This window comes from Pan troglodytes, chromosome 6 (genome assembly GCF_028858775.2).
Source record: "Pan troglodytes isolate AG18354 chromosome 6, NHGRI_mPanTro3-v2.0_pri, whole genome shotgun sequence".
Lineage (NCBI taxonomy): Eukaryota > Metazoa > Chordata > Mammalia > Primates > Hominidae > Pan > Pan troglodytes.
In genome coordinates, this window is record NC_072404.2 from 166,379,966 (window position 1) to 166,392,069 (window position 12,104).

The window sequence follows — 12,104 nt, forward strand, 5'->3', positions numbered from 1 at the left end:
GTTTCACCATGTTGGCCAGGCTGGTCTTGACCCTCTGACCTCAGGTGATCTGCCCGCCTCGGCCTCCCAAAGTGCTGGGATTACAAGCGTGAGCCACTGTGCCTGGCCAGGATTTAATTTTTTGAAAGCTAGGCTCAGTAGATTTTATTTAAATAAATATTTTACGTTTATTTTAATATTGTCAGCATGAAAATGTAACAGTGTTGAATATTAATGCTACTAAAATTGTAAACCAAAGCAATGTTAATAAAAGTACACTCTAAATGAAATTTTTTATTTTTATAATTTTTTTTTTCTTTAGAGACAGAGTCTCTATGTTGCTCAGGCTGGTCTCAAACTCCTGGGTTCAAGTGATTTTCCTGCCTCGGCCTCCCAAAGTGCTGGGATTACAGGTGTGAGCCACCACACCCAGCCTTCTAAATGCAATTTATACCAGGCTTTAAGAAACCACTTTGCCCCAAGCAAATGATCAGGTTTAAATATAGTTTTATATATAATAATAAGTGTTGATTTCTCAAAACTAAAAGGATGACATGTACCCCTCTAATATGAGACCTCTGCTTTGGGTTTTTTGTGTGTTTGTTCATTTTGTTGGTTTTCTTCTCTCTCTTTTTTTTTTTTTTTTTTGGCTGCACAAATAAATACTCCTGGGTCAAACTTGAGATAAATGCATATTGATTTTATTTTTAACTGACATGAGGCCATTTCTGCCCACGCTCTTGATGCTTAGTAAAACATGAACGAGCCTGTTAAAGCAACATGCAGGAGATGGAGAAGTTCGGCCACATGCCCATTGCTTTCCTGCGAGTGGCAGGAGAGTCTTCTGTCACTGGGACCAGAATGTGCCTAGAGGCAGGAAATCTCAACACGACTGTGAGATCAGACCACAATCCACAAAGCGCTACTGTTTCTCTCAAAGGCAGGTTCTCAGGCTGAGCCGTAGATTTGGAGAAAGCACCCCTCACCCAGCTCCACATCTGTGTGTCTGCATGCACACGTGTGTAAAACATGGTGTATGTGTTCTCAAACATTCACGAAATTAGAAATGTTGAGAGAGATGAAAATAAATATAAAAATACTGCTGTGATACATTTTTCTTGCCGCACCCACAACTGGACTGCGTACATGGGCCCTCTTTAGGAGACTACTGTTTTAAAGAGTAAATGACAAAATTAAAGTCCTTTTTTTTTTATTCCATGCATATTTTGATAGGCAGGACAGGAAGCTTGAGGCCATGTGGATTTTGTAGTTTTATACAAGAGCATTCTTATTTTTAGTAGAACACCAATGAACACAAAGAGAGAAAACCTTGTTCATATACAATGTGTGGTTCCAAATGTTCTTATTGAAGACTTGAGACCTAGATTGGCATTAGGAATTTTTAATGTAATCATAACTTAAAATTAGTCACCTTGATGGCTGTCTTTGTCAGCACTCCTCCTGGAGCACACTGACTTCTGTTGCTGTCTTTCTTCCCTTTGCTGCGCCTGGGTTCAGCCTGCTGCCACGAATACGGAGTCGAATTTTGCCTGCACACAGGCCCTCAGAAATCAGCTGGGCCATTAGAGCCTGGTGCTTTCTGGATTGTTTTTCCCCCAGCTTGAATATGATTGAACATGAATGCCTTGTCAGAGCCGTCATCAGCTGAGGCATTCATAGTACGTAGGGATTTTTTTGGTGTCTTTAAAGAAGTGGTGTTCAGCCCTGGCTGTACACTAGAATCAGCTGGGGAGACTCTGGCAGTATAACCACCAGGCCCAACCCCCAGAGATTTCTGTTATGTTTGGTCTAGGTGGAATCAATGATTCTTAAAGAAAGAAAGAAAGAAAGAAAGAACGTTGCTCTGGCCCAGGTGATGCTGATTTGCAGTCAGGATTGGAAGTCACAGCTTTAAAGCATGGTCTTCCCCGTATTTGCTGAGGGCCTCTGAAACAGTGGCCCTGGGTTCTGCTTCCTATCAAGGGGCTGCATGTGTGTCCTGGGGCAAGTGGTGGTAAGCTTTGATTCCTAAGCCCTGATTTCTGATTTCTCTTTCTTTCCCCCATTAGAAGGATGAGATTATAAATACAGCTCCCTTCCTAAACATTAGGATCTCTCTTTTAGAGCAGTCAGCCTTTGAATATATACCAAGAACGGGGAAAGAATTCCAGTCATTCACAAAAAGGTTTCAAATGCTAAAAATGTTTCAAATGCTGCTTGGCAGTGATGTCACTGTCCTTCTCTTTCCAGTGAGTGTTGCAGAGAGCTGCTGGACACAGTGGATAACTACGCCGTCCTCCAGCTGGATATAGTGTGGTGTTACTTCCGCCTGGAACAGCTGGAATGCCTTGACGATGCAGAAAAAAAATTAAACTTGGCCCAGAAATGCTTTAAAAATTGTTACGGAGAAAATCATCAGAGACTGGTCCACATAAAAGTATGTTCCTGGAATTCATCTTATGTCTCGTTGAGTCCATTTCTAGCATTTGTGTTTATTCCTGTTAAAGTATTTGAACTACTGCCAGAAGGTGATTTCATTTTGATAGTAGTATGCAGTATAGTCTTTTTAAACTATATATTTATAAAGTGTTCAATGTTTTACAAATCTGGCTGTCTCTCTTACTTAGCGTGTGAGCATTTAGCCCAAAGGAACATGGTTTGCTAGTCATAGAACCCCATCAGTGATCACCCTGACCAGGAGAGAGCTGCTGACTTCTTTATATTGGTAGCGTCTAATTTGCAAGATGTAAATGCAGAAAATAGACATTTCAGCAGTAATGGTTTACGTGAATGAGTCACAGCTCAAGAGCTGTGGCTCGAGTAAGGATTTTTCTGATTTCCCCAAGTCATCAAAATCCTGCTGATGCAGACTCTCTTATACCTGGTTTGGATTTCTGCATACTTCTCTGCTGACCAGAAGGGCCACTGTGCTGCATGTCTGGAGGCTGGTGCCCTGACACTGACTCTCTTGTGTGGCATGAGGAATGTTATCATACCACAGGGGATGGGGAAGAGGGGGCTTCACTTTTGCCGTCAGTCATAGTGAAGCCATGGACATTTTAATACCTATCATGTTGCCCCTCTGGAGACCAAGGGAATGACAGATATGAGTATTATAGACCTGTAATTAGAAATAAGGCAATTTTATCCTTTTTTTCTTCAATAATTTTAGGGAAATTGTGGGAAAGAGAAGGTACTGTTTCTAAGACTCTACTTACTTCAAGGTATCCGAAACTATCACAGTGGAAATGATGTAGAGGCTTGTGAGTATCTTAACAAGGTAAGAAAAGTAAAGTTGTAACCAATTTTCACCTCCTTTTAAAAAACATTCCCAGAAGTTAAGGATTTTAACTTAGTAGTTTGTGACTTGTGAGAAACATGCCTGTGCTTTCTCCGTGCACAGGAGATGTTGAACCAGAAACATATTTGTATATGTTAGAGTACAGCCAGATGCTGTCATGAGACTTCAAAAAGACAGTGACTTTAATTGGATAGAAGTTTATGGCTCACTCATCTTGCAGTCTAGAGGTGAGCCAGGCCGGAGCAGTGAGAAGCCCGCCAGCCTCAGCGAGGCGTCCTAGGTTGCTCCTGTCAGTGCCTCTTCCAGCCAGCAGAGGGGGCAAGAGAGAGTCCAGAGCAGGCCACTTGAGAGATGACCCCGCAGCTGCACCCAGCGCTGTGGCTGCATGCCATTGACTTCGACTTCACTACCTGGCTACACCCAGCTGCAAGGGAGGGTGAGAAATGCCACGTGCACAGCTGAAATTCGGGGGCTTTTGTTGCAAAAACAAAGTGGTTACCAGTCACTTCTGCAACACCCAGCCTCTTACCTCGTGTTGAGCTGTGGCTGTTATGTGAGTATAGATAGTGTTGGTCTGTTTCCATTTGTACTTGTTAATAACAGGCCTAGTTTAGAGATTTTATCCAAAATCTGATGCCCTTTAATTCACATTGGATACAATCTAATTTCTTTTAGGCTTTCACTTTGTATTAAGCTTTAAGTATTGCCGTGGTTACATGATTCTTACATTTCCCTGTCTCTAGGCACGTCAGCTCTTTAAAGAGCTATATATTGATCCATCAAAAGTGGACAATTTGTTGCAGTTGGGGTTTACTGCCCAGGAAGCCCGGCTTGGCCTGAGGGCGTGTGATGGGAACGTGGATCATGCGGCCACTCATATTACCAACCGCAGAGAGGTACCCACTTTCACATGCCCTAGCTCTCTTGGGTATGAAAGAACAAAAAAAGATAATCCCACAGGAGTGTTAATAACCAGGAACTCTTTATTACTCCAGATTGGGAAGGAAGGAGAAACTTGTCCTTTTTTTTTTCTTGAGACAGAGTCTCACTTTGTCATCCAGGCTGGAGTGCAGTGGCGCGATCTTGGCTCACTGCAAGCTCCGCCTCCCGGGTTCAAGCAATTCTCGTGCCTCAGCCTCCTGAGTAGCTGGGATTACAGGTGTGTGCCACCACACCTGGCTAATTTTTGTATTTTTAGTAAAGATGGGGTTTCACCATGTTGGCCAGGCTGTTCTCAAACTCCTGACCTCAAGTGATGCGCCCACCTCAGTTTCCCAAAGTCCTGGGATTACAGGTGTGAGCCACCGCGCCTGGCCGAAACTTGTCTTTTTCAATTGGATCATTTTTCACATGCTGCAGTCTCCTTAGTTTTGTTTCCTGCTGTGGTGGCAAAGAGTCCCCTCTCTCTCTTTCTTTAACACCATAGTGTATTTCTGGAAGTCATTTTAAAAACAAAATTGTTTTTTCATGAGGTCATTATTAAAGTTGGGGATTGCATCCTTGCCTAGAAACATAAGTCAAATCATAGAAACAAGTTGTATTATATTATGAAAGCACAGGTTAAAAAACTATAATCATTTGAAACAATTAAGTACATTAAAGAAAACCTTAGAATTTTGGAGTTGGAAGCATCCTTATTCTATCCAATATGTTCTGCAGTGAAAGAACTGAGGTCTAGAGGGCGGTCATGGTGGAATATTAGCAGAAGAGCCATTTTTCTTCTTGCCAAAACAAGAAGTTGGTACTAGATTATCTCACAGGTCCTTTCTAGCTGTAAACTCCAGCCATAGAAGTCTCTAGAATCTTCACATGTATGTTACCTCGTTTCCCTTTTTGCTAAACACTAGGATAATCCTGAAGGAAAAAAGCAGCCTCAGGGGTATTTGGATGGGAGCAGGAAAGCCCCGTGGTTGTTTGCCTACCTGATGCCAGAGAGGGAGTGGATTCGTGGGTTCATTCCGTGGTGAGCAGTCACAGGGTTTCTCCTTTTACAACACCAGCTGTGGTCGTTACCTTTCTCTCTTGCCTAGTCCAATCGTGGTCCTTTGGGTCTTGCTATAGAAGTCAATGAGTAGGTAAAGGCAGAGACTTTGAAAAGCTGAGTTCTTTTTTTTTTTTTTTATTCCAGAGTCTCACTCTGTCACCCAGGCTGGAGTGCAGTGGCGTGATCACTGCAACCTCTGCCTCCCAGGTTCAAGTGATTCTTCTGCCTTAGCCTTCTAAGTAGCTGGAATTACAGGTGCCCACCACCACGCCCAGCTTTACTTTTTGTATTTTTAGTAGAGATGGGGTTTTACCAATTTGGCCAGGCTGGTCTCGAACTCCTGACCTCAAGTGATCCTCCTGCCTTGGCCTCCCAAAGTGCTGGGATCACAGGTGTGAGCCACTGCGACCAGCTGAAAAGTTGAGTTCTGTGTGTTTGAGTTTTACGTGGTCTAATTCAGTACTAACAGAAAAATGAACATTGCTGATACTGATTTGTTGCTTTACTATTACTCCACTACCAGTAAGATTTTATTATTTTTATTTATTTTTTCCTTTAATTTAATTTTATTATTATTATACTTTTAAGTTTTAGGGTACATGTGCACAATGTGCAGGTTAGTTACATATGTATACATGTGCCATGCTGGTGTGCTGCACCCATCAACTCGTCATTTAGCATTAGGTATATCTCCTAAAGCTATCCCTCCCCCCTCCCCCCACCCCACAACAGTCCCCAGAGTGTGATGTCCCCCTTCCTGTGTCCATGTGTTCTCATTGTTCAATTCCCACCTGTGAGTGAGAATATGCGGTGTTTGGTTTTTTGTTCTTGCGATAGTTTACTGAGAATGAAGTAAGATTTTATTAGCATCTGGAAAGCTAGTGTTTTAAAATGAGATCATTTGGAAAACAGTTCTCATCACTGTATAAGACTATAGTTCATAAAACATTGTCACACTCATGTCATTCACTTCTGCCTGTGACCAGCCGAGAGGCCACAGGACAGGTACTTCTCATCTTGCACATGGGAAGAGCTGTTGCTCAGAGGTGGTCTTTTAAAGTATAGTGGAGTCATATCACTTGTGCATTTCTGAAGTTAAAAGCCCTTGGAGAAAATGCAAATAAAAAAACCAGTGTATATAGTGCAGTTGATCCTTCTCCCTCTTCCACCCAACGGATGTTGTTAGTTACGATGCTTTTGGATGAAAGCAACAACAACAAAAAACCCAAAATGGCCTAAACATCAAAACAAGGGATGTGGTGGGATTTATTGGCCGTTTACTTGTAAAAAGTCCAGAAGTAGGATAGGTCTCAGGGTTAGGTGATTCATTCAGTGGCTTACTGATGTCACTGAGGACCTGAGGTCTGTCTCTTTACCCCCACCCCCCCACCCCATGTCATCAGTGTCATCCAGTCACAACAAGGGCCATAATCTCTGTCCCAGAATCCTCAGGGAAAATCCTGAGCTTCTTGTGATTGGGCAGCCTTGAACCTGTCACTGAGGCTGGAGGAACGCCAAGACTGGCTCAGGCCTGTGGCAAGAGATAGAGGGTTGCCACCTTAGCCCATTCAGGGGCCACCTGGGGAGCTGGAGCAGCCTCCCACACCTCAGGGAGGGGTAGAATGGGTGCTGGAAAGACAAAAACAATGTCCCACAGAAAGTGAGCTCCTATCGGAGCTTTAGATGAGCAAGAGAAATCTGCTGCCCTCGGAGTTCCAACGTTCTAGGTATGAGCATCTGACTGAGCTGAATGTAAAACAATTCGTTCATGTTTTTGTTTGAGACAGAGCCTTGCTCTCTTGTCCAGGCTGGAGGGCAGTGGCGTGATTATGGCTCACTGCAACCTTGATTTCCTGGGCTCCAATGATCCTCCTGCCAAGAGCTCTTGGCTGATTTTTATTTTTTTATTTTTTTGTAGAAATGGGGTCTCACCATGTTGCCCAGGCCAGTCTCAAAACTCCTGGGTTCAAGCATTCCTCCCACCTTGGCCTCCCAAGGTGCTGGGATTACAGGTGTGAGCCACTGCACCCAGCCTTTAATACATAATTATTAAAAGTTTACATTTTTTGTGCAATATGGCCCTGAGTACAGACCAGTTTCTCATCTGAGAAAAAGCAACAGCTGTAGAAACGGAGCTCACAGATCATGCTTCAGTATGGCCAGGCCGTGAAAGGCAGCCTTCCTAAGAGGTCGTCCCAGCTTGTTGTGACCATACAATGCCTCTCTCTTGAGATCTGATTCTACTTAACTGTAGCCACTTCAGTGCAGTACTCACTGTCATTGATTTGATCTACTTTATCTTTCTAACTCATCTTAGTATAAAGAGAAATTTCAGAAAACAGTGTTCTCACATGTGTTTACATGATTAAAAGGAAAGAGACTAAGACATTTGTAATGAAAGGAAGTATTCTTTGAAGCTCCCAGTTGGTGTGAGGTCTGTGTTAGGTAATGCCCAGGTCCGCTGGCTGGAGCATCCTTCTCTGCGCTTGGATGTTAGGTGCGCTTCTTAGCCTTTTGGAATATAAATGGAAGAAACTGTATTGAAAGCAGAGGATGGGGCCAGTAAAGGCATTTTACGTGGAGTATATGCGTAAATAAAAGTGCAAATGTGAGTGGTATGAACGACTCCTGCTGGCGTGTGTGGTTGGGGTGGTGTGGCAGGATAAGGTCAGTTTCGAAGCATTGTTGGGGCCAGGGAGTGGGGGCCCTGAGTAGCAGAATAAGGAGCTGGTGCCTCAGTGTGGGGAGGTGGTCAGGAGCTGCTGCGGGCTTTCAGGTAGGTGACTGGAATGATGGAGCCTACTGCCCTGTGCAGCGGGGCTGGAGCTGGGGGAGACTGGCCACTGAGAGGTAGGGCACGTAATGGGGGCATGAGACAGGCCTGGTGCAGCTGAAGGGGAAGTAAAGGGAGCTGGCGCTGTGGGCACTCCAGGGCCACACCAGGAGGTTCTCCTGTGATAGAGACAGGCCATGAGTCTACAGGTGTCTTCATCCCTGGAGATGTTTCCAGCAGCCACTCTGTTCTGCCTGCTCCTACTGTGAGGCCTGTGGAGTCTGGTTCCACGATGATGATGCTTTTGTTTTCCTAAGAGATGAGGCCGCTTTCCTGCTGTGGGGAAAATGCAGGGAGGCGCCTGTTGCCTGGGCTGGGCAGGAGGCAGGATCAGGTCTCTGGAAGGAAGGAGTCTGTTTTCTCCCCCGTCCTCGCTGCTGCTGATGGTGGGGCTGGGCTCCCTGGGAGAATGTAGCAAGTCACTTAACTTTGCTGAAAGCTTTCTGTCTCCTTGTTGGGAAAATAATGAGGTTGGATTAAATTCCTGGTTTTCAAACTTGCTTTGTTGTTGTTGTTTTTAAGCAGCAAAATCCCCTTTTTAAATGACATTTTTATGGGGATACTAGTTTACAAAATAAATTGGGAACTCTCCTGATTGGCCCTGGGTGGGAGAGGTGAAGAGACTAGAACCCTCTGCAGCCGTCCTGTGCTCCTGAAGCAATAGCAGGCAACTCTGAGAAACAGGGTTGAGAACCAAGAGGTTAGATGACCTTTGTCCCTGGGCATTCTGTGGGTTCCGAATGGAATGACAGGCCTCAGAAGGCCCTGGAGTCCTTGCTCCGCAGGCTGTGGGGGGTGGGTCACCAGCCTTGGCATTGCCCAGGAGCCCCTGATTCCACATCACATTTTAACTTGAGTCCCTGGGCAATTCATCGAAGGCTGGAAGGCCTTCCCACCGCGTGCAGAAGCTCTCCTACCCGGTTCCTAGAAGAGAATCCATGCACCTCCCACCCGTGACCTCTGCAGTGGGAGTGCTGGGTTGGTGAGCAGCCCATCCTGATGCCAGATGGTGGACGGTGGGGCTGGCGAGGCACCTCCTTCCTGCCCCATGGGCATCTCACTTCCACTGCCTGCCCTCAGAAGCAGCACTTCCACCACCCCTCTGCCTCTGTGGCACCTCTGCCATTTGGCTGGGTGAGGAGAGGTGGAAAGAGGGCCCCCTGTGCTTTGCTTTGGTTTTTTGGCTTTGCCTGGAAATGCGGAGAATCCTGCAGAGCGCAGACTGAGAGGCTGTGAAATCTCAGTCCCTAACTTGGGATGGGACTTTGCTGTTTTCCTAAAGGAACTGGCCCAAATAAGGAAGGAGGAAAAAGAGAAGAAAAGACGCCGCCTGGAGAACATCAGGTTTCTGAAAGGGATGGGTTACTCCACGCACGCGGCCCAGCAGGCACTCCACGCAGCCAGCGGGAACTTGGATGAGGCCCTGAAGGTAGCAGCTCCCTCGGGGCCTCTGGCCTTGTCCCTGAGCAGTGGGTCCTGCCCAGAGCTCCCTCCATGGCTCTCCAGCATCCTCCTGGGCTCACTCCTATGGGCTGCCCCGTCATCCGGATCTGAAGGGCAGGTTTCTCCTGGGCTCCAGCCCAGACACAGGCCACGTGAGGCCCCATGCTCAGTGCCTGGCCCAGGCCTGGCTCCAAAACGTGGTGCCTGTCCACACCAGCACAGTCCACAGGCCAGGACTTTGTGTAGGGTTTCTGTGTGCAGCAGAGTTTAGTGAAACAGGCAGTTTCCACAGCAGAAAAAAGAGAATGGGAATTCAACTTGTAGTATAATAATTGTTTGGCATTAAAATTTTAAATGTAAGTAAGTATCTAGTTTTATTTATTTAGTCCATAGTACATGTTGGCAAAGGGGGAGCTTTTCAAAGAACCCCTCAGGAGTGACAGCAGGTTGGGATCCAGACAGCAGTGACTTTACCTGGGCCACTTCCTTCCCTGTGTTGGAGAAGCATATCGAATCCTCAGTAGGGCGGGTGCTGTGCTGCGTCTCAGCAGCTTGGCATGGAACCACCCTCTGCCCTCTCGGCCCCGCAGGTCAGTGAGAGACAAACTCAGAGCACACGTGGTGGGGGGTCCCGAGGGGGTGCACAGGAGGCAGGGGGGCTGGCTGTGTGGAGGCAGCAGTCCAGACAGATGCTGGGGCAGCACGGCGGGCAGGAAGCGGAGTGGTAGGAGCTGGCTTAGGTTGTGCACGTGCTGGGGGCGGGGCTGGGGGGACAGAGATGGGGTTGGAGGGGGTGGGGTGCAGGGCAGGTGTCCTCGTTTGCCCTGCTGAGGCGGGTGTGGGTGCAGCAGGCACGGGGGGTCCACCCTGCCTTTGCCTCTTATCCCTGCCCTGTTCCCCGGAAGGCTCCACAAGTCAGTACTTTTATTACTATGTACATGTATATTTAACATATATGTTAAATTTTAAATTTTTATTTGAATATCTAGTTTGTTTTTTTTTTGTGTTGGAGAAATATTAAGAGGTGGGAAATTCTGAATATCCGAAGGGACTGATGGGTCTCAAAATAGATGTGAATTATACGAGTGGCACAAAAATACTTCCAGTCAACATGGAAGTACTGAGTGTTGGAAAGGAAAGTCTCCACAGGGTCTTTGAAGATTAAGTATTGTGTGATGAAGAAATCAAGGGTCAAAATAACCCTACTACCTGCCTGACATTTTAAGTCTAGAGGGCATGACGCTTTCAAAGATCAATCAGGCAGCCCTGAGCTGCTTAAGAGACCTTTCTGCCTGTAGCTCTGACAAAACCTGTTTTCTTGGATGCTGCTTCCACCCGCTCTCCATCCCTTCCTGCTCTAACAGAAGGGATCTTTTCCCTGACTAGTCTTGCTCCTCCTTCAAACCCCAGCTGTCCTGGTCTCTGGCTGGAAGCCTTCTGTGAACACCAGCCTGGGTGGGAGCCCCTTTCTCTGCCTCATAGCAGCAGAGGACGGCGGGGTCTGCCTAGCACATGGCAGGGTGCAGTGCCTGTCTGAATGTGTGAAGAGTTCTTAGTGATGGGTAAAGGGTGTTCCTGTGTGTTTTAGATTCTGCTCAGCAATCCTCAGATGTGGTGGTTAAATGATTCCAATCCTGAAACCGACAACCGTCAAGAAAGTCCTTCCCAGGAAAACATTGACCAAGTGAGTGGCAGGCCTTTGTGCCCTCAGCTTGGACAGCCTCGGGTAGGGTTGCTTGGGGTAACCCGGGTGAATCAGGCAGCAGGACTGGGGGAGTCCATGCTGAAACCTTGGCTCCCAGGCTCCAGGTGTAACCTGCCCACCTCAGAGGCCACCCACGCAGTAACAGAGGGCAGGGGAGGCCTCCTTGGAAAGCAGGAAAACTGGGGAAGTGTCAGGAAGTTCTTTTTAGGTTTGCCGCCTTTGTCTATGCACCACTGTTTGCATCAGCCCCATTTCTCTGCCTGTGACCTAAAAGGATGGCACTGTGACCTGTGAAACCCATCCAGCTTTGTATCCCAAGTGACAGCTCTGTCCACATTTGTCCCCCTACACGCGTTAGCATGCCTGTATGCTGTGGCCACTGACCTCGCGGTGCTCGTGGTGAGGCTGGTGTGGCGCCCTGCTCTCAGCCCGAGGTCACTGCCTGTCCTGAGATGGCTGCTTCCTGATGCACCCGACTCGAGTCTTCCAAGCCCCCTTCCAGGTTGCTCCACGCTCACATTGCACAGAAGCATGACTTGTGCACAAAGGGCCATGGTGCGCATGCCGGGAGCTCTTAAACATGAGTCGGCTGTCCGCCCGTGTGGGTGACGGGGGTGGCAGAAGAGGCGCCAGGGGCCGATGCTGTGACCCCTGCACTCTCCCCTAGTTGGTGTACATGGGTTTTGATGCACTTGTGGCCGAAGCTGCGCTGAGAGTGTTCAGAGGCAACGTCCAGCTGGCCGCCCAGACCCTTGCTCACAACGGAGGAAGCCTGCCTCCCGAGCTGCCGCTGTCGCCAGAAGACTCTTTGTCCCCGCCAGCCACATCCCCTTCTGACTCCGCAGGTAGGTCTGAGGTC

At 47.2% G+C, this 12,104-nt stretch overlaps 1 protein-coding gene and 1 long non-coding RNA gene across 19 annotated transcripts in view; one reads left to right on the forward strand and one right to left on the reverse strand.

The window, feature by feature from the left end:
* NUB1 (negative regulator of ubiquitin like proteins 1) overlaps window positions 1-12,104 on the forward strand; it is a 36,811-nt gene that overhangs the window by 23,081 nt on the left and 1,626 nt on the right. For 13 of the 18 annotated variants that reach the window (XM_003318922.6, XM_054655348.2, XM_009454607.5 and 10 more), the window contains 6 exons: window positions 2,230-2,416; window positions 3,152-3,259; window positions 4,024-4,176; window positions 9,380-9,526; window positions 11,129-11,224; window positions 11,913-12,090. In XM_003318922.6, the coding sequence (XP_003318970.3) occupies window positions 2,230-2,416; window positions 3,152-3,259; window positions 4,024-4,176; window positions 9,380-9,526; window positions 11,129-11,224; window positions 11,913-12,090 (869 nt within the window). The remainder of the gene's footprint in view (window positions 1-2,229; window positions 2,417-3,151; window positions 3,260-4,023; window positions 4,177-9,379; window positions 9,527-11,128; window positions 11,225-11,912; window positions 12,091-12,104) is intronic. The other 5 variants (XM_063815043.1, XM_063815045.1, XM_009454610.5 and 2 more) reach the window with 1 other exon arrangement.
* LOC134810479 (uncharacterized) lies at window positions 9,131-11,711 on the reverse strand. Its single transcript, XR_010158704.1, has 2 exons — window positions 11,630-11,711; window positions 9,131-10,031 (listed from the first exon to the last, which is right to left on the reverse strand). It is a non-coding gene; the product is annotated as an uncharacterized LOC134810479 (long non-coding RNA).